This window comes from Rhinichthys klamathensis, unplaced genomic scaffold, assembly GCF_029890125.1.
Source record: "Rhinichthys klamathensis goyatoka isolate OS25496 unplaced genomic scaffold, OSU_Roscu_1.1 h1tg000308l_1, whole genome shotgun sequence".
Lineage (NCBI taxonomy): Eukaryota > Metazoa > Chordata > Actinopteri > Cypriniformes > Leuciscidae > Rhinichthys > Rhinichthys klamathensis.
This window is the reverse complement of record NW_026606826.1, coordinates 756296-777955: the sequence shown is the minus strand read 5'-3', so window position 1 is coordinate 777955 and position 21660 is coordinate 756296. Positions and strand designations below refer to the sequence as shown.

The 21660-nt window shown below is 38.2% G+C and overlaps 2 protein-coding genes across 2 annotated transcripts; both read right to left on the bottom strand.

Moving 5' to 3' along the window:
• Positions 1-315: 315 nt before the first annotated feature.
• On the bottom strand, positions 316-8386 carry si:ch73-95l15.5 (uncharacterized). Its single transcript, XM_056270790.1, has 12 exons — positions 8281-8386; positions 7374-7457; positions 6835-7025; positions 5601-6625; positions 5373-5525; positions 3662-3736; positions 3457-3573; positions 2270-2419; positions 1808-1975; positions 1509-1700; positions 571-762; positions 316-481 (listed from the first exon to the last, which is right to left on the bottom strand). The coding sequence occupies exons 3-12, from the start codon at positions 7007-7009 to the stop codon at positions 377-379; spliced, it is 2352 nt and encodes a 783-aa protein (XP_056126765.1). The 5' UTR covers positions 7010-7025; positions 7374-7457; positions 8281-8386; the 3' UTR covers positions 316-376.
• Positions 8387-9609: 1223 nt separating this feature from the next.
• ppt2a.2 (palmitoyl-protein thioesterase 2a, tandem duplicate 2) lies at positions 9610-13152 on the bottom strand. The gene is made up of 8 exons (XM_056270811.1): positions 12831-13152; positions 11964-12117; positions 11470-11565; positions 11265-11372; positions 11081-11164; positions 10891-10975; positions 10003-10057; positions 9610-9898 (listed from the first exon to the last, which is right to left on the bottom strand). Exons 1-8 carry the CDS (start codon positions 12984-12986, stop codon positions 9755-9757), a joined length of 882 nt encoding a protein of 293 aa, XP_056126786.1. The 5' UTR covers positions 12987-13152; the 3' UTR covers positions 9610-9754.
• Positions 13153-21660: the final 8508 nt, after the last annotated feature.

Here is a 21660-nt window from a genome sequence, read left to right as displayed (position 1 = left end):
TCAAAATGACTAAAGCAACCTGTAATGTACCAATCATAAATTCATATGAACTAAAATAATATTTCATTATATACCCTCAACTTTCCAAAATTCAGTTTTGAGCAATATGTCAGAACATTCAACTGGCACTATTCACAACTTACTGCACACATTAGCCTGTCTCAAATTCTTTGACTAAACTAGAGAACTACCATAAGAATTGAACAGAATTATTAACTTTATCAGAAGCTGAACCAGATCATCATTTCTGCTAGATTAGTGCAGCAAATTGAAAGGCATCTGAGAGAATTTAGACATTGCTGAACTGCACAATATATTGTTAATTGACTGCATTCACAGAGCATCATTAAACTCACAGTATGTGTTAATCACACACTCACAGTGTGTGTTTGAAGGCTGTCTTGGGTCCAAGTCTGCTAGAGATGTTTTGCTTTAGCTCTGATAACACACCATCCCGCTCCTCTAACTCCAGAAGAACTTGCTATGAAGGGCAAACAAAAAATATCACATCAATAATTTGTGCTCACAGTGGATGTGCACACCTACAGTGAGCAGAGGCAGGTTCTTTACCTCTATAAGTTTATCTCTCTTCTGAAGATTGTCCCTCAGTTTTCCTTCCTCGAAAGCTCTCTCCTTATTTTCCTTCTTCCACCCTAGTTCAGCCTCCTTCTTCTCCTTGGTCTTCTCTCTCAGCTCCTTAAGTGTGTCTTTGAGTCGCTCTGATAGGGCAGTGATGGCACGTTTGTGATTTTCTCTTTGGTCCTGAAAGAACATGGATGCATGTTGATGAAAACTTACAAACCAGATCTTGAGAGAGCACTGGTTTGGACTCTCATTATTTAAATTGTGCCTACCATCCAATAAATCACAATCATTTTGTGCTCTGATATGTACTTTTAATATGAAAAAGTCCTAGCCTTCACATTTCTTCAATTTTATAATGTAATTTAAACAATAAATGTGATGCTCTTGTAATGTGGTGCGACGGATCGTGGTATAGCGCCAATGTTCATAGCTCGCTAGATAGCTAGAAAAAAATAACTCAAGATAAATATATGGGCTATATTACATATTTAATATATTTTCATTTAGCCCTTTATTATTATTTAATGTTTAATGTTTGAATAAATCTGTCATGAAAACATGTTTTTATTACAGCCACTGTTTAAATGTTTATATTTCAACAATGAATTGGAGTAGAAACAATTATATAAAAAAAAAAAAGATAAAATGCCTTATCTGTAACTTAAATGTCTGTATGGAACTAAGATTTTATTTGAGTGTTGATTATTAAATAAACATTTTTTTTATCTCAATGTATCACTAATTACTGGTATTGGCCAGAGCAATGTATGTACACACCACCAGGTGGCGCAATTGCTTTTCTGTTGTATCAAAATAGATAAGTCGAAGGTTTTGGAGATGTTCAGCACACTAAAAATGATTGGCAATGAGTGTTGAAAAAGCCACAATTGTGGAAATCAAACATGATTTTTATCAGACGTTACCAGTATGAGGTTTTCAGCGTCGGTTAAGGCCGAGGAGAGTCTTGAGATCTCCTGCAACATGGTGGTGCTGAGCTCCTCTCTATCTCTGAAGCTCGCCACCAGCAGAGCTTCTTTCTCTCGCAGCTGATTAACCAATCCAGACTCAGCTCCTCCCCCTTCCAACCCCCGTCCAATCAGAGAGTCTGAGAGTGCCTGTGAGGAAAAAGTGAATAGTTAACAACTGGAAATTATACATTAACTAAATCAACTGCTAGAGGGGTCAAATCAGACAGCGAGAGGCGAGTTTACACCACATCTACCTGCACATCTTTGCATGAACTCTCGAGTGCCTCCTTTAGCTGGGAAATATAGTCTTTGTTATCCTTCACCAGTGCAGTCAGGGCTGAATCTCTCTCTTTCCACACTTCCCATTCTTTCATCATCTCCTGTTGGGCTCGCTCTCGCTCTCCAAGCTCTACACGCAGGTGCTATTTGAAGATACAAAACATTGATTTTACTCTCAAATAAAGTTGAAGGCTGAATCATTTTTCACCACATCATTTGGTGACTTAATTTATTTGTTCACAATGCAGACCATAAAAACTATTGTGAAACTAAACAACATTGCACTTTGAGAGCTCTGTTTTCTGTATAAGAGCCATCAATGCCTCATTTACTAACAAATGTATAGCAGTCATGTATAACAGCAGCAGTCACAAACCAAGTGATTAAGTAAACATATGTGTGTGCCGTTGAATTACAGCACTGTTTGTTTAACTCACGTTAATAACATCCTGGTTGCACTGGAGCACAGTGTTGAGTGTGATGAAGTCTCGGTCTCGCTCTCTGCCAGCGTCCCTTACGGCCTGCAGCTGTTTCTCCAGGGCTTTCTCTCTCTCGCTTGCATCTGACAGCTGAGTCTCCAAGACTGCCTGATTAAAACATGAACGTTGAAATAAAGTATAAGAACTATGGATTGCACGTGCATCCAGCATTTCCTGGACCTCATTTGAAGCAAACATGAGGTGCTCATTTACCAAGTTAATAATCCCACACACAGCCAAAATTGGGTGTGTTAGCCAGAGCGTCACTGTATGCTCACACGGTGTACTTTTGCTATATTTTTAAGGGTCAAATCACCAGCTTAAAACTGCTTAAAATGATGGTCCTCACAAGTTGATAAAAAAAAAGAAAATAGAACCATTCAAAAGTTTGGGGTCAGTAAGACTTTCAAAAATGTTTTTGAAAGAAGTGTCTTGACTGTATTTATTCGATCAAATATAGTAAAACATTAATGTTGTGAAATATTATTGCAAGTTTAAGTAACTGTGTTATTTTTTATTATATTTTAAAATGTAATTTATTATTGTGATGGCAAAGCTGTATTTTCAGCATCATTACTCATTGTCACATGATCCTTCAGAAATCACTCTAATATGATGATTTGGTGACTATCAGTGTTGAAAACAGTTGTGCTGCTTAATATTTTTGTGGAAACCATGATACTTTGTTTTTCAATATTCTTAGATTAATAGAAAGTTCAAAAGAACAGCAATATGAAAGACACTTTTGTGTTACCATCCCTTTTGATCAAATAATTAATGCAGCCTTGCTGAAAAAAAGCATTCATTTGTTTTAAAAAGTCGTATTAACCCCAAACGTTTGAACAGTAGTGCATATACAATCTAAATAAATAAAAAATAAAACAATAATAAATAAATGATAAATGTTATTTATTTATATATAATATTTATTATTACGATTTTTTATTATAGGATGATGTTTAAGAGGACAATTGGCTCATAAAGTGACTAAATAATTCTTTCATTCCCTTTTAAATAATGCCACAAATTTTATTATACGATTAGGGTTGGTCTTTAGTGATTATAATTGGCTTAATTTAGGAACAACAGAAGTCTGAGCAGTCTTCATTTACAAAACTCATGCTCATCATCACGTCAGACCTCACCTCACGTTCACTGCATGTATCAGTCACTGCACTGGCCAGTTTTTTGATGAGTTTGTCAGTGTCCTCTGATTCCACTCCCTGCTCAGCACACAGCGTCTGGATCAAAGTCACACATTCCTGAAGAGAGGAGAGCACACAGTTCACGGACCTCCGCACAATCTGGTTTATCCTGAATCTATAATGAGTTCATCAATACAGGACTCACCTGGATTACGTTCTCTCTGCTGTGGAGTGATTGGCTGAGACTCTCTATGAGGTCATTTTTATTCTTCAAACTGGTCTGTATTGCCAAAACAGATCAGATAGGTATTAGTCTCGCAAACAGGCATCATTCCTAGCAAAATGACTCCATGTCATGCCTGAGGGACAGTTCGTGGCATTGTGACTTCTTGTGACTGCATTCCACAGTGTTATAAAACTGCTATCACCTCACACTAGAGAGCAACAATTCAATAGACTCGACCCAGAATGTACCAGTGCTGTGAAATTACAGCACTCTGTAAAATGCTGAATTAAGGTAGATCATAAGAGAGCGGTTAAAGTATTTGGACACTTATGTCACACCTAATTCATTGCATTATGTAACAATAAATCAAAATTCTCAAGCAAATGCTGCTAGGATTTCTCAGAACTAACTTCTCTCTTCTGAGCCATGTTTGCAATTAATTGTAAACAACTGATGTCAAGGTGATTTTTAGTTGATGTATGAACTAAGTCAGGGGCCGTTTACATGACACCATTTTCAGCTTAAAACGGTAAACATTTTATGCATATTTGCCGTCCATTTACACGACAACCGTGTTTTGAGGCCTCAAAACACTAACTTTTGAAAACGTGCTAGTTTTTGAAAATGATCCCGTTATCGTCTCCATGTAAACAACAAAAACATGAATTTGTGAAAACGGTGACGTCATGCATATTACGTGTTCAGTCTATAAATGGTAAATGTAGTAAATTTAGAGAAAAAAAAAAAAAAATTTTGTCGTTTCTAGGATCAGTGTGAACGGGGATCGTTTTGACAACGTTGTAGTCTGTACGCGAAAAACGCAAAGGACAAACTTTTTCGTTTTTACTACATCTTTCCGTGTAAACGTACCCTCAGTTCTTCTCAAGTTCACACAGGTGTCCCAACAGAACAGGTGTAGTTCATGACTATGAATATTTTATTTGGCTTTAACAATGTGTCCAAATACTTCTATGCAGTGTTATTTTTTATATTTTTAGTTTTCATTTTAGTAATTTTGTCATTTTTATTCAGTTTTATGTAGTGTATTTTTGTAATTTTTCAACTTAAAACTTATTTGCTGCCAAGGCAACATTTCTAATTGTCATGCAATTTTTTCATCTATTAATATTCTGCTTTATTTCAATTAACATATTGTTACCAACATACTGTTTTATCCTTACAAATGTATTTTTATGACACATTTTACTTGAAATGTGCATTCTATCTTTTTAAAAAATAAATTATCAAATACATTTTATATTTTGTCATCTAATGCAATGAAATTGAAATTCTTAAAATGGCTTAAGTGTCTGGACCACTTTTATGAATTGAAACATATTTAATCCATGATTAAGGCTTAAAGAGAGAAAAGCACATCAAAATGCAGCAGCTGTAAAACCTGTTATGAAAGAAACGCCGACTAAAGCCCAGGGCAAACTCCTCTGGTTTGGGAAGATTCTTGGAGGAGGTGTGTTTGTGTCTTTTTAAAAACATCCACACACACCTTCTGTAATATACCCTATAAAAGGCATCATTTGAAACCAAATTTGAAAACAAAAAGTCAACAGAAAGATTAGGAGAGGGTGTGTCTCAGGCGTGCTGTGCTAAGTCTCCAAAACACAATGCTCACAGTGCACACTTCAGTGCACCATACCATTAATCTTAATTATCCCTGCCCCGTCTCACTCACCACTTGCGGAGACTTCGACTGCTTGGCAGGAGCACCGGTTGCTGGTTTGTTGCTCTCCCTGAGCTGAGCCTCAAGAGTTCTGATGCGAACCTGAGCTTGAACAAGTTGTTCACGCAACTGCTTCACAGCAAGGTGCACCTTAACTGTACACGACTAAAGAAAAGAGGGATAAAAATGAACGGCAAGGTATGAAAAAGAGGTTGAATATTTTTATAAAACAGCCCTCACCTCTCTTTGTAATGGCATAAAGTCATCTTTTAGCTCGGTCAGGATGTCGTTGTTCTCTTCTTCAAACTCATCCTCCGTCCCATTGTCCCCCTCTCTGAAATGTAGGACCCTCACTAACCCTGCTTTCAGATCTACCTCATCCTTACCATTCTGCACGTCCCCTCTGTCTAACACGGGAATACGACTTCCAGCAGGTGACCTTACCGGCTTTCCTTCAATTCCCCTCAACTCTTTGAAAACGGTGTCTATAATGGCCGAATGCTCCTCTTGCCAATCAAACACATCAGTGCCGTCTATTGAGTCCAGCGATTGGATGGAGGTGGTGCGGGATCGAGATCGTAAAGAATGACAGGAACCAGACAGCGAGGCGGGGCTTGATCGGACAGATGGCACGCTCAACCAATGAAGGGGCATGCTGCTAGATTTGTCTCGAGAGAGGCCCAATGACGTGAAGGCTTGATCGGGCAAGTGACGTGGAATCCCACAAACGGACTCATAGTCCGAGTCGGACACCCTCAAGGAGTCACAACACTCACACTTCTTGCCCTGATGACACCGTTTCCCTGTTTTCCTATAATGCGGACAGGACTCGGCTTTTTCGGACCACCATTCGTACTCGGAGAGGGCCATGTTGTCCCTCAGGATTTCTCTGTATCCTTCCCCTACCGAATTCTTCCTGTCCCCTTCATCCTCACTGGAGCTTTCTTTTCTCTTTGAACTAACAGAGTGGCGCTGATCGTACATGCTTCGCACCCATCGCCTAATCTTGTCCCTTTCCTGAGTGAGTTTCTGGAGTCTCTCACTCGACAGCATTCGGACTCGGGCGATAACGGTGTCGAACTTGAAAACTCGCTCCAGAACGGACACACACTTGCCACACAAAAACTCCCCCTGACCGGCCCCGCGTGGTACAGGCTGCTCTAATATGTGTGTCAGCACACTGAGCAGGTCGATTCCTTTCGTAGGGGTGAGCAGGCCGCGGGAATTCGAGAGCGAACGGGAGGAGCTGAGAGATAAAGTGCTGCCTAGAATTAAAAAATAAGAACAAAAAACAAGTACATAATTATATTTAAATATGCAATATCATCTTTTTTTAAAAATTCTGATTATCTAAAACCTAAACAATACTTTAATAGCGCCACAAATTATTAGCATTTTAAAATTAGTATTTTAAAAATGATTCAGTAATACCAAACAAATGTAAGTTGTTGGAGATGTGCTCTGAAGTTCATACCCCATGGGCTGCTTTGTGCTGATCTGGGCAAGCTTCCCTTGCTAGAAAAGTCTGTTGGGGTCTGAGGTTGTGCCCCCTTTCTGTTCTGACCTGCATACAACCATCGCCGCTGGTTACCCTGCAGGTCATTCCCACAGATGCGGCATCCTTCACTTTTACCTCGTGTAGTCATCATAAATACAGCGGGTGACCTATAATAATATTAAGAATAATAAACCAATTGTAAAAAACAAACAATAAATAAATACATATCAAGGTTTTGACTAAAGCATTCCGAAAAAAATCAATGCACAATGGGTGCTGGTGGATGAAGCCAAGGCAATGATATCTGGCATAAAATAATTAAGGTAAATTATAATTTAAAGGAATAGATCACCGAAAATAATAATCATGATAAATGACATAAGCAAAAACATTCTTCGAAATTCTCCTTGAGTGTCCCATGGGGATAAAATTTTTCATTTACAAAATTATACAGCATGATACTTCCATCTGAGTGCTTTTAAAGCACTCTAGCATAGTTTATATACACTACACACCTGAGTAAATCTGTCAGTATTGTATGGTTGTTCACTGTTGTCCTTTGGCTGTGGTGGATCCAGTGAATGACAGCCCACTCTCCCCTAATGACAGTCAATGTTTACATGGGCTGGGACACTGGCCTTGAGCACTAAACACACACACACACACACACTTCAAAATATGATTATTTACCTCAAAGATTTTGTTGTTGTTGTAAAAATGCTTTATAAAACAAACCTGATGAAGAATTTAAGTGGATGCCACACTAGCTTAGTTCACCCAGAATGAAAAAAATCATCACAATAATTTACTCTCATCATATTTGTACAAACCTGTATGATTTTCCCTTCCTTGGAACCCAAAAGGAAATGACAAACACAATGTAAGTGACTGACAGCCACTTTTCGCCCCCCATTCAATGAAAGTGAACGGTGACTGTGGCTGTCAGTCTGCCTAACATCGCTGTTTCACAAAACGAAAGAACAGAGGTTTGGAACAACTTCAGATGAATAAATGATGACAGTATTTTCATTTTTGGGTGAACTATCACATTAAATCAAATCTATGAAACCTAGCACGAGCGCTTTCAATTCAAGGCGCAGATTGGAAACACAAATTATGTAAAAAAAAAGTGACGCGTTGGCAGAGAACTTTCCACACGATGACTAATCTCAGCAACCCTGCTTTACTCTCGTGTGCTCATTCAAAAATTATTTTAAACCTCTATCAGAGCGCTTTAACCGCAGCTGATATGAACGCGAAACTGACTTTTGGCTTCACGGAATGTCAGAATGACCCAGCAGAGGACAAAACATGATATGATAGACCAAACAACTCTTCAACACAGTCGTCAACTGACCTGATAAGTTTCGAGAATCGAAAATATCCCAGTACAATAGCAAAAGTACAGATTAAGTCGCTTACCGACGCTCAGGAAGTGTTTCGTCGGTCTCGAACAGGAGCTCTCGGTCTCGCGCGTCCGAACCGGAGTGGCAGTCGCCGCGCGCCCACTCTACCTTGCTGACGTCATCATAAATACCTGTTCAAGCCCGCAGCTGCGTGGCGCACTCCAGCTGTTTGCACGACCATGCGCATTAAAGACGAGATTTAACTAGGCTGTATACAAATACAGAAAAAAATAACATTTTTGTGCATTATTGTTACAATTTAAAATAATGGTTTACTATTTGAATATTATACAATATCCTAATTTATTTCTGTAATGCAACACTGAATTTTCGTCATCATTACTCTTCAGTGTCACATGATCCTTCAAAAATTATTCTAATGTGCTTATTTATTATGTTGTGCTGCTTAATATTTTTTATAACCTGTTGTACTTTTTTCAGGATTCTTTGATGAATAAAAATTAAAGAAAAGAAAAAAGAACAGCATTTATTTAAAATATAAATCTTGTGTAAAAATATAGGCTATTCTAGTGTTCAAAAGTTTGGGGTCAGTGATTTGTTTCTTTCTTTTTTTGAAAGTACTTTTATTCATGCAGCAAGGATGTGTTAAATTGATAAAAATTGATTGTGAAGATTTGTATTGTTAGAAAAATATATATATTTTGAATACATATAAAAAAGTTAATTCTTTTTTTAACTTTTTATGCATCAACGAATCCTGAAAAAAGTAATATACAGTAGGTTATAAAAAATATTAATCATCACACAACTGTTTCCAACATTGATAAAACTGAGTATCAAATTAGAATGATTTCTGAAGGATCATGTGACACTGAAGACTGGAATAACAGATGCTGAAATTTCAACTTTGCATCACAGAAATAAATTATATTTTAAAGTATATTTAAATAGAACCATTATTTTAAATTGTAATAATATTTCACAAATGATTTGTCCTTTTCTGTATTTTTGATCAAATAGGCCAAACTTGGATGTCTTTTCCAGTAATAAACAAACACTGTTAATTTGTTTTGATTGATACTGTACTAATTGCAGGCTTGATGAGCATAAGAGACTTCTTTCAAAAACATTAAAATAATGTTTCCAGTAATGTTTATATATACAAATATATGAACACACACACATTTTCTTGCAATCATTATACTTTTTTGATAACAATTTAATAATTTATTTTTATTAAAACAAAATTTTAGTCATGTAGTATCTCTATAAATAGAATTAGAAAACTAACAAAACAATCTGCTCACAATATTCAAACTGATTTTACATAATAGAAAACTAAACACCAACTGCAGAAAATCATCCATTGTCTACACAGTACACAGATAATTAATTATCACATTCTGTTATAAGCAAAAAAATATCTCAGGTGATTAACAAGAGTACAATCCTAATCTGCACAAGACATGATTACATTCAGGATTGTGCACATGCATGTGAGGCCATCAGTTTGTTTCTGTCTCTGTAGATTAGGTGAGCCACTTGTCTATGCAATTCTGGTAGACTGTGAGGTTCGAATGCCAGGATGTATGGTGAACACCAGGGACGACACACTTGACCACAGCTCCTTTTGAGTTTAATGTTTTCAGGCCAAAAGCATCTCTTAGATACCACTGGGGAGAGTGGAAATGGTTAGGATTACTAAAATGCACTAGCAAATACAAACCATGGACAACTTAAACTAATTAATGACCAGAATATGAATGCTTCCACTTACATCCTGCTTTTCCATCTCAACCACCGTTTCATTAGTGTCATAAAACCCAAAAATACTGTGGGGGGAAGAAGAGATTAACAGTAAAAAGATATGAAACGACCGAGTGTGTTTTATTCAGGACCTACATTTTAGAGATGGCAAACATGCTTTAAAAAGGCACCACATAATCCTATTAGACCTTTTAAAGTTCAAACGCCACTTTAAATATTTCTCACATTCATTCCAGTCGGCTGAACTGACGCAGGTTAACCCTTTAGCAGCATGTAAGACAAACGATGAACGTTAGATGCTCAATAATATCATGTGATAATATATATTATTAACTAAAACTATTTAAAACGTTTCTATTAATTGATAAATAAAGCTGAAATAAAATATTAATATTAGTTGGAAAAACTAGAAATGTTGGCTTTGAACTAAATGAAAAGTAAGATTTTAGTTAGTTCACCCAAAAATGAAAATGGTGTCATCATTTACTCACCCTTATGTTGTTTCTTTCTATGTTTCTTTCTTCTGCTGAACACAAAGGAAGATATTTTGAAGAATGTTGGTGTCCAAAAGATTGATGGTCCCCCATTGACTTCCATTATATATTTTTCCATACTATGCAAGTCAGTTCAACTGTTTGGATACCGACATTCTTCAAAATATCTTCTTTTGTGCTCAACAGAAGAAAGAATTTTAATATACAGGTTTGGGACAGGTTGGTGAGAAAATGATGGCAGAATTTTGGGGTGAACTATCCTGTTAAACCTATAGCAATATTAATAATAATAATAATAAAGTAACAAAAGCACATCATTAAATAACTAAAAATAAACTAATATTAACATGAAAACTATGAATATAAAAATAAAAGCTCATTCACAATAACACTGATGCAGAGACCTTGACTCCCATGGTGTAATAACGCCGTCATCTGGTCCGCCGATCAGCACCAGTGTCTCTATGCGCAGGAAGCTGTCTCGCCACGCTGAGAGGGAACAGAAGCACAACATAGCACGACTCAAGGCCACTGAACAGAAAGTGCACAAACAACCATCTGAGTTGCACATATAATAGTGTAATCTTAAATTACCTGATAAATTGGCATGCTTTATCTCTCCATTGAGTGGAGCCAGATAGTTGCTGCTCTTTAAGTATTTCTCTCTTTGGTGTGGATCTACAGAGAAAAAAAGGCAAAGAATATAAGATTCACTGTAAATCAAATGAAATGCAGAACAGTGAACACATTGTTGCGTGAAAGTGACACATCTGCTTACCATTCCAGTAGTTGCAGATAGATATTTTTTGTCCATGTGTAGTGTAACAAAAATAGTACAGTCTTGACTTGATGAATTTAGGGAAAAAGTATTTCAAATAACTCGAATCTGAAGAGGCATGGACAAAGCACTTTATTAATGTGTTTGAAGTTTCTTTAGAGAAATCAGATGTTGTGGTGTGTAGTTTAGGGAGGATTTGACTGACCTCCATACTGGCCAGCTAATGGTGAAGACAGGAATATCAGAGAGTGAACATTGTGTGTAGGAAGGGTAGCAAGAACTCCTCGACATATCAAACCACCTGAGAACATTTTTTTGTTCAGCGAGGACACATTAAATTGATCAAAAGTGACAGTAAAGATTTTATATTGTAACAAAAAAATGTTTTTTTTTTAAATAAATGCTGTTCTTTTGAACTTTCTATTAATTGTAGAATGCTGAAAAAATGTATCACAATTTTCACAGAAATATTAAGAATAATGGAGCTGCTGAAAATTCAGATCTGCCATCAGAATAAATTACACTTTCAAATATACTCAAATATAACATAGTTCATTTAAATTGTAATTTACTGTTTGTACTGTAATTTTAATCAAATAAATGCAGCCTTGGTGAGAATAAGAGCCTTAAAAATATATATTTTGAATGGTAGTGCATATATAACAACAGCTTATGATTAGATGAATGAGTTTAGATGACCTTGTGAGAAGCAGATGAGATGGACACCATCTTCAGCGCTCTTCATGATGGGTCTGATGGCCTCTCTGAAGCTCTCTACCTGTTGCCACAGTGGCTTCATACTGGCTATGTAGTCATACAGGGCTATTGTGGTCACATTGGTACCTGGATGAGACTAAGACAGTGAAAAGAGAAGTTAGTGAGTTTCAACTTAGATATAAAAAAGGAGAACTATGCACAAGTGTGGTGATTTGAAACCGAAAAACGGTTATGCAAGTAAAACCTTAGATTGTGATTTTAATAAGGTAGGTGTTTTTTTTTGTTTTGTTTTTTACCCAAAATGTACCCATTCAAAAATGTTATGCAAGTTTTATGTCGTTTTATTGTATGTAGTTTTATAGAGGAATTTGTTTGGAAATGAGAAATGTAATAAAAAAAAATAGAAGAGCATTTATGTTTCTTAAATTAAAATTACCCCCACACACACATTTCACAAAATACTGTATATAAAAGATTGCATAGGAAAAATGTTATGCAACAAAATGCAGTGTGTAGTTAAACTAATTAAAAATAGAAGAGCATTTATGTTTCTTAAATTACCCCCACACACACATTTCACAAATACTGTATATAAAAGATTGCATAGCAAAAATGTTATGCAAAAAAATGCAGTGTGTAGTTAAACTAATTAAAAATAGAAGAGCATTTATTTTGATAGATCGATCGATCGATCGATCGCTCGATCGATCGATAGATAGATAGATAGAGATAGATAGATAGATAGATAGATAGATAGATAGATAGATAGATAGATAGATAGATAGATAGATAGATAGATAGATAGATAGATAGATAGATAGATAGATAGATATCAATATCTTAGCCTACCTGATGGATATATTTCGCCAACATCTCGAACTGTTTGGGTCCATCAAATATCCCGTGAACAATAATTACTGGTCTGTATCCCATGACGGAGGACAACAGTAATATAGCACATATAATAACACATGGTCTGCAGCCATCACTCATCAATCCCCCCATTGAGCTACTCCAAACAACGTCTCTCACGAGTCACAAAAAATCTATAAACTGAAACCAAATATTTATTTTAATTAACCAAAATTATATTTGGTATCCAAGTAGACTGTTCTAACAGTGCATGTCAAGTTCTGCCAAAAGATTTGAGCCTCGTTCTATCTCAGGCGTTTATAAATATACGTTGTTCCGCATGTGATGTTTTGTCAGGGTTGAGGTGATGCTTTTATAGACCTCTTCCTGTCTAATCAGTTGATGTGGTTTAACTGAAGAAATGAAAGCAAAATATTTTTACGTTATTACAAGAGAATGTTTCGCATTGTTTATTACCTTTATTTTAATGCAATCCATTAATACAAGAGCCAGCAGTTTTTCAAACTTTGTTGAGCATTGGGCTACATCTATCGAAAGCAGCTCGTCGTCGATTAGACTGAAAATACATTATCCTAATGAGCTATTGAACATTCTTTGCAAAATATACACTACCGTTAAAAAGTTTTGGATCGGTAAGAATTTTTTTATGTTTTTAAAAAAAAGTATGCTTCTGCTCAATAAGGCTGCATTTATTTGATTGAAAATACCAAACAAAAAAGTAATAGGCCATTGTGAAATATTATTACAGTTTAAAACAGCTGTTTTCTATGTGAATACAGAGCCGGCCTGAGCCTTTTGGGGGCCCTAAGCAGAATTTGATTTGGGGGCCCCCTCCCACTACGCGGAGTCACCTGTGCTTGACGATTATTGACACAAATATCCCGCAATAATGATACATTATAAACTACTACAGTGAGGTTATGTATTAATACAAAATAAATACTTAATAAAAAATAGATAGCCTACTTAACCCTTTAAGTGTCACCCCCCTTTTTTTGAATATACATGAAAATGCACATTTCGAACTTAAATGGTTGTAATTCAAGAATGCTTTGGAATATAGACGTAAGATTGGTCTTGTTTTAAAGAATACATTTGGCAGATTTTTGTAGAAGTGAAATAAATTAAGAAAGTGAAACAGAAAAAAAGTTATAGAAGTTTGAGTTTATGAAAATGTACAATGTAAAAATTTTAATTATTCATTTTTTATATAAAATACCTATTTTCAAAACCTGGGCGACTCTAAAACTGCAAAAAAAATCAAAGCCAAAAATCTGAACAAGTTGTGTTTCAAATTTTAGGTTGATATCTCAAAAAATGAGCTTTCAGTAAGATTTTGTTTGGGTGCAGTACCAAACTTTTTCACTAGATGACAACCAGACTCCATTACTGCCCATATAAGGGCGCCTCCATTTCCATATGTGTTTTGAGTGATATGAACCATTATTTCCACAATTTTCATACAATTTATGAAGTAGACATCCTATTCAGAAGTAATATGAGAAGTTTGGCAGATTTTGATATGATTTCAACCTCTAAGAAACATAAAAAGAACACGCATGTGCGTTTTAGCTTCCTGCCACATCATATAATTTTTTGTCTTTATATAAAAAAAAAAAATCAGACCTTTTTTTTAAATAATTGAATGGATGCTATCTTTTGAACTCTTGGCATGAAAACAAACTGAGGTTTCTACCCTTCTTTCATGATTTTTCATGTTCATCACTATTTCAAAATAAAGGTCTAAGAGTATGAAAATATTATTGTTGCGAATTGATAAATTACGGCTCCTCTGTAATTTATTTTGAAAACCAATCACCAAATATGGAAACTAGAGATTGTAAGCTTTCAGATGATATATAGTTTGTCAAGATTAGTTTAGGTTTAGTATTGGATATTACTGTTTTAAAACCGGTGGGCCCGTGACACTTAAGGGGTTAAATAAAAAAGTTTTAACTTTTACTTTACTCTTTTACTAACTCTTTGAAACTTCTTAAAACAAACTCAAAACATATCAAATAAATTATTTGCTAATATAATGACACAACTGAGAAATCAGAAACATAATAAGAGCAAGGGTTCAACAATGACAATTATTGTTGAAAACTGTAAAAATATTATTAGCCTATTGGGTGTGTTAGCCTATGTATTAACTGTCTTAATACAGTGTAACTTTTTTTGATTATTATTGTAACAGACCTTGTTGGATCATACTGGCGCTCGTTGTATGTGTGTATGCAATGTATTTTTCCCCTCGGGGCTTGCCGTAGATAGGAATGGGTCAATTGCTGCACAAAACATACCGTAAATAATCATGCAAATATAGTTTTATCTTGCTCTTTTTATCCTCCTCTGTCCTTTTCTTCTTTCTATTTTCGGCACCAGAGGGATACGTCCTTTTTTGTGACATGGCTTAACATTACCGTGACTATGCGCAGTTGCGCACGAATCGTCTATGCACGCGCGAGGTGTCTAGATTATGCGCATGACTTAAACGCTGGCAGACACAGCAGCAGTTGTAGGCAGATATATTGATCATGAAATCAGAATTTTCTTGTCTCGAATTATTCATTCATTCATTCATATTCATTAATTAATTTATGTCACTTGTTTAAGTCATCTTAAAAAAAAATATATTTTTCGACTCGATTGGGGGGCCCCCTGGTGGCAAGGGGGCCCCAAGCAGCCGCTTAGTTCGCTTATGCCTCGGGCCGGTGTTGTGCCGATGATGTCATGTTGACTCCCTGCCAAATTATTACCCCCCTAGTTGAAATCAGTACCTGATTGCCTAATCCTAACCCCACCCCTAATCCTAACCCCTCCCCTAATCCTAACCCCTCCCCCACAACTAATCCTAAACCTACCATACTAGGGGGGTAATAATTTGGCGGGGGTCAGAATTCGCCACCACACCGGCCCTGTGTGAATATAATAGTAAAGTGTAATTTATTCCTGTGATCAAAGCTGAATTTTCAGCATCATTACTCCAGTCTTCACATGATCCTTCAGAAATCATTATAATATGATGATTTGATGCTCAAGACATATTTCTCATTATTATCAATGTTGAAAACAGTTATTTACATTTTATTTCAAGATCCTTTGATGAGTAGAAAGTTCAAAAGAACAGCATTTATCTGAAAGCACTTTAAACACAATACTGTTCAAAAGTTTGGGGTCAGTAAGAATTTTTATTTTATTTTTTGGGGGAAATAAATAAAAGAAATCAATACTTTTACTCATCAAGGATTAATTAAATTCATCAAAAGTTACAGTAAAGACATTATAATGTTACAAAAGATTAAATAAATGCTGTTCTTTTGAACTTTCTATTCATCAAAGGATCCTGAAAAAATTGTACACAACTCTTTTCAACATTGATAATAATAATGAATGTTTTTTTGGAGTATCAAATCATCACATTAGAATGATTTCTGAAGGATCATGTGACACTGAAGACTGGAGTAATGATGCTGAAAATTGCAACTATTTTTAGGGAAACGCACAGCTAAAGTACTTCCAGGCAGGGCGAATATTTTTAGGGAAACGCACAGCTAAAGTACTTCCCGGCAGGGGTGACCGCATTACAGTTCCATATCACTTTGCTAAATGATTTCAGTTATTTCAAAGGTCCTACAGACTACAACAGCAAATAAAACCAAAACCCTCAATGACACTGACCAAGCCCATAAATATAGTAGACAATAGGATAAAAATTGTTTTTTTGCACATACACCTTTTCTCCTGCTCTCTCTCCCATTTAAACGCACACAGTATATAGTAGGGAGGTTAAGCCCAAAAAATAGGCCTTTGACTTCAAGTCATGATGCAAAGGTCTCCTTTGGTATGGAAGTACCTTAGGGTCATACAAATAAATGTATCCTAAGACACAAGTGAGATCACACTTTGTATCAGAAATAAACATGTTTTTTCAAAAATGGCCGCCAATGCGCCGAAAATACTCTAGAGCCCATATCTTTGCTTCTGTTATCGCTATAATGACAAATTTGGTGTCAAAGTGTACATTCTTGGGGTCAAGGAATCCAATAAAATTGGTTTCAAGTTTAAAAAAATAATAATTTTCCCCATACCATGACAATTGGGGGTAAATTGGCACATTTCACATAAAAATTGTCATCAGAGTGACTTTACTTATCTTTTCGTTCAAAAACTTTAATTTTGTATTTAAGCAGTGCAGCTACTTCTGTACATTACATTTGTCCTAAGTAGCATGAGATTTCGACCAGTCAGGAGTAGCCTATAGCATATCAGTTCCTGCAACAACACATCCCATCTGCACCAGGAGCTGTGACAGCTGTTGAAGGTCAGAGGTGACAGGTTAACACTTTGAGGTTCGTATGACTTTCTCATTAAATAATTTTTTTTTTTTTAATGTTAGATAACTAATAAATAGCTAGCTAGTTGACTATGGAAAAAAAAACCTTAGAGGGAAAACCTCTTTTCTCGAGAATACTGAAGCCAAAAATTATCCTTATAATTTGTATTAATTTAAAACACACTTGCTGCAGCTAGCAGACCTAGGCGAGGCAGCTCGCGCGCCTATTGGATGCTATGCGGCAACTGCTGCAACCTATCGAGGCACTGCTCGTGACGTAAGCACCAATGAGTGGGCGAATGGGCGTGGCTTATGCCTATATAAGCCAGAGCTCGATAAGATGCTCCTTGGTTTTCATCGACTGAAGCGAAACCAGATGGTAGCACAAGCACGGCAGGGTTACGCAACACTCATTTCCTCTTCTAGAGAGAACCGAGGTTACGTTAGTAACCGTGACGTTCTCTTACGAGAGTACTCTCGTGTTGCGTAAGCTAGCTTACGCTACGGGAATCCAATTTAAAACGCCGTGCGTGCTAAATCTACCACAACACTGACCCAAGGGCGAGCGCCCTGAGTTCATATGATATGGGGATATAAAAAGCCGACATTGGGAATGGGCTTAATAAGAATGATATAAGGTAAACGTGGTTACCTTAAATGCATAGAGGGTGCTTAACACGGTATAACAGTCAGGGGAGGCAATAGCCTGCCTGAACTGAAAACTTTGCAGTCCGCGGAACCGAGTCCGGCAGAACTGAGCGGATAAACTAAACTGACAACAGTCTAGCTTGGAGCGCGGGAACTTCCAGGTTATAGAACCCTATAAATGTAGACAGAGAGGCCCAGCCTGCCGCCATACAGATATCGTGAAGGGAAATCCCACTGGACCAGGCCCATGAAGAGGCATGCCTCTAGTGGAATGAGCTCTGACGCCCAGAGGGCAACGAAGGCTCTTAGATGTATAAGCCAGTGAGATAGCGTCCACTTTCCACCTGGAAAGGCTATGTTTCGAGGCAGCTAGACCTTTAGATCGGCCACCAAACGAAACAAATAGCTGTCCTGACCGTCTGAAAGCAGCCGAACGTTCCAAGGGCCCTAACCAGGCAAAGGAGATTCACGTCAGACTCGCTGTCAGATCCGAAGAGAGAATGTCAGATTGAAGAGGCGGTGGTACCAGTACCAGTCGGTCGCCTTCCAAGGTTTCAGAGCTGCGACGCATTTCTGATTGACCCTGAGGCGAAACAGATCGGAGGCCCAAGCTTGAGACGGCACTCGTGCTTTCAGCCACCACTGCAGTGGGCGCATGCGAAGCAGACCCAGCTGGAGTACTGATGATGATGAGGCCATGAGGCCCAGCATCTTCTGAAATCTCTTGAGCGGGACTATAGTGCCGCAATGTTCAGTATGCGCTCTGGCGATAGTCGCGCTGTCATTGACAGCGAGTTCAGCTCTGTGCCCAGAAAGGATATTTCCTGGCTCTTCGCCCAATTGACTGTGAGACCAAGATTCTCGAGGTGTTCGAGTAATATGGTCCTGTGTTCTATGAGCTCTGAATGAGATCGAGCTAGAATCAGCCAATCGTCCAAATAGTTCAAAGCTGGCATTCCCTGAAGTTTCAGGGGCGCGAGAGCCGCGTCCATGTACATCATAATATACAGGATGCCAGGGACAGGCCGAACGGTAGGACTGTGTATTGATATGCCTGGCCCTCGAAGGTGAATCTCAAAAATCGCCTGTGACGAGAGAATGTCAGACTCGCTGTCAGATCCACAGAGACTTGTGCTCTGAAAGGAGTGGCAAGTACTTTGGGGACATAATCATGTCTTGGTTTGAGGATGACCTTGGAGTCATTAGGCCCAAACTCAAGGCACGACGCACTAACAGAAAGTGCGTGTAAGTCACCCACCAGCTTGACTGAGGCGATAGCCACCAGAAAGGCGGTTTTCAATGAGAGATACTTAAGGTCCACAGACTGTAGAGGTTCGAAAGGGGCACCCTTCATGGCCTCCAGGACCAAGGAAAGGTCCGAGGGGGGGCGAGGAGGGTTCATCCTTCTAGCTCCCCTGAGGAAGCGGACTACAAGGTCGTTCCTACCCAGTGACTGGCCATGCGAATGTTTGACAAACGCAGCAATAGCCGCCACATATACCTTGAGCATGGATGGGGATCTACCCTTATCCAAGAGCTCCTGTAGGAAGGAGAGAACCTCCGACACCCCACAATCTTGTGGATCCAGGTTGCGAGCTGAGCACCAACCTGAGAACACTGACCACTTGAAACCATAAAGCCATCTAGTAGAGGGCGCTCTAGCTTGCGTAATCGTGTTTAACACTCCGTCGGGGAGACTGATGGGTACCCGTTGATGGCCCACACATGCAGAGCCCAAAGCTCGGGTCGTGGGTGCCAAATCGTACCCCCGGCCTGTGAGAGGAGATCTCTCCTCAATGGGACAGGCCACGGAGGCAAGCTCTGAAGCTGCATCAGCTCCAGAAACCAAACTTGGTTCGGCCAGAACGGAGCTACTAGAAGTACACAGGAACCGTTCTCCCTTATAGGCTTGATTACCTGTGGTAACAGCATGATCAGAGGGAAAGCATAGAGAGGGCGGCTGGGCCAGTGATGGGCAGCCCAGCCGCCAGTGATGGGCTGGGCCAGTGATGGGCTGGGCCAGTGATGGGTGCTGAACCCATACAAGGATGCGTTCTGCCAGTGCATGAAGGTTCCGTGATCTCAGACTGCCCTGGCGATTTATGTAGGAAACCACCGACATGTTGTCCGTGCGGACAAGGACATGGTGGCCCTTTAGAAGGGGAAGGAAGAACCGCAAGGCGTTCTCGACCGCCTTCATCTCTAGACAGTTTATGTGCAAGCTCTTTTCTTGGCTTGACCACAGGCCAAAAGTCGGTCTGCCCTCATAGAGGGCGCCCCAGCCCGAATTGGAGGCGTCTGTCGAAACCACTATCAGTTTAGAGATTACTCCCAGGTTTACACCTGTCTGATACCAGTCGACCGCCTTCCAGGGCTCCAGAGCTGTGACACAGTTCTGAGTTACCTTGAGACGTAAACGACCGGATGCCCATGCTCGACGCAGGACCCACGTCTTCAGCCAGTGCTGTAAAGGGCGCATGCGAAGCAGACCTAAACGAAGAAATTATTAAGTTGTGAATGGACTGTGTGTTTGGCATGCGTTTTTTAATAAAAAATTGCATACTTCACCTCCAATTGTCATGTTAAGGACAACATTATTGTTTTTTAGTCTTGGAACCTATTTTATTGGACTCCTTGACCACAAAAATGTACCCGTTGATACCAAATTTGTCATTATAGCTATGACAGAAGCAAAGATATGGGCCTCTCAAGTATGGTCGGCGGCCATTTTTAAAAAAATGTGTGTATATAAGATACAAAATGTGATCTCACTTGTGTCTTAGGATAAATTTATTTCTATGGCCCTAAGGTACTTCCATACCAAAGGGGACCTTTGCATCATGACTTGAAGTCAAAAGTCACTTAACCTCCCTACTAATAGACACACTCTCACACAGAAAGGTGTTGTCAGTGCTTCTCTGATGATTTTATCAGTAAAATAGTTTAACAACTTAAAAGCTACATGAATTTCTCACATGTGATGAAAGTTCTCAGTTCTCTGGTGAACTGTTCTTGAAGTAGTTAAACTTAGTTTTGCTAGAGATGCTGAACGCTGTTGAGAGACACTTCATACATGCTCTCTCTCTCTCTCTCTCTCTCTCTCTCTCTAATAACTACATTAGTCTGCTATATGGTGGCTGTGCCTCCGTTACTAGCTCTAAAAGTATGTTTTGGAATTAGCAATGGAGATTTGGGATTAGATGCGTAAGAAATTAGTCCTACACACAAGTTTTAAAGACAAAAACCTGACAAATGTCTTGAAATACATAATCTAACCAATGTTTTGAGGTGTGGTAACCGTAGTATAAGTGAAATAATCGACTCCGGGCCATTGAATTATTGAAAAATAATGCACACGAGGTGTAATGCCACGGAGGCTAACGGAGGCTTGAGCCACTGATATCAGTCTCTCAACAGTGTTCGGCAACAGCATCTCTATTAATAGTGAAACTGTAAGTTTAGTTTCAAAAACAGCGCCATTATTACCTCATGAGAAATTAATGTAGCTTTTTAGTTGTTAAACTATTATTCTGATCAAATAACCAGAGCAGCACTGACAACACGTATCTGTGCAAGTGTGTGTCCGTACTGTATGTGTGTGCATTTGAGTGGAAGAGAGAGAGAGGGAGAAAGAGAGTATGTGCTTTCTTTAGATAATAAAACATGATTTTGTGGCAAAAAACATGGAAATAATATCTTGTTTTTATCTTGTTGCTTACTATATTTATTTGCTTGGTCAGTGTCATTGTGGGTTTTGGTTCTTTTGCTGTTGTAGGCTGCAAGGACCGTATGAAATAACTGAAATTATCGTCAGAGGTGTAA

Bases quoted from the DNA above. Each gene is read 5' to 3' on its own strand.
- si:ch73-95l15.5 (XM_056270790.1), bottom strand. From the start codon at position 7,009: ATGATGACTACACGAGGTAAAAGTGAAGGATGCCGCATCTGTGGGAAT. The intron at 3,737-5,372 runs GTGAGTGAGACG...TTGGCAATACAG, and splicing joins AGTCGAAGTCTCCGCAAGTG to ACCAGTTTGAAGAATAAAAA. The intron at 763-1,508 runs GTAACGTCTGAT...ATGTTCTTTCAG, and splicing joins ACGCTGAAAACCTCATACTG to GACCAAAGAGAAAATCACAA.
- ppt2a.2 (XM_056270811.1), bottom strand. From the start codon at position 12,986: ATGGGGGGATTGATGAGTGATGGCTGCAGACCATGTGTTATTATATGT. The intron at 11,566-11,963 runs GTCATCTAAACT...AAATGTTCTCAG, and splicing joins TCTCATCTGCTTCTCACAAG to GTGGTTTGATATGTCGAGGA. The intron at 9,899-10,002 runs GTAAGTGGAAGC...CACTCTCCCCAG, and splicing joins TTGAGATGGAAAAGCAGGAT to TGGTATCTAAGAGATGCTTT.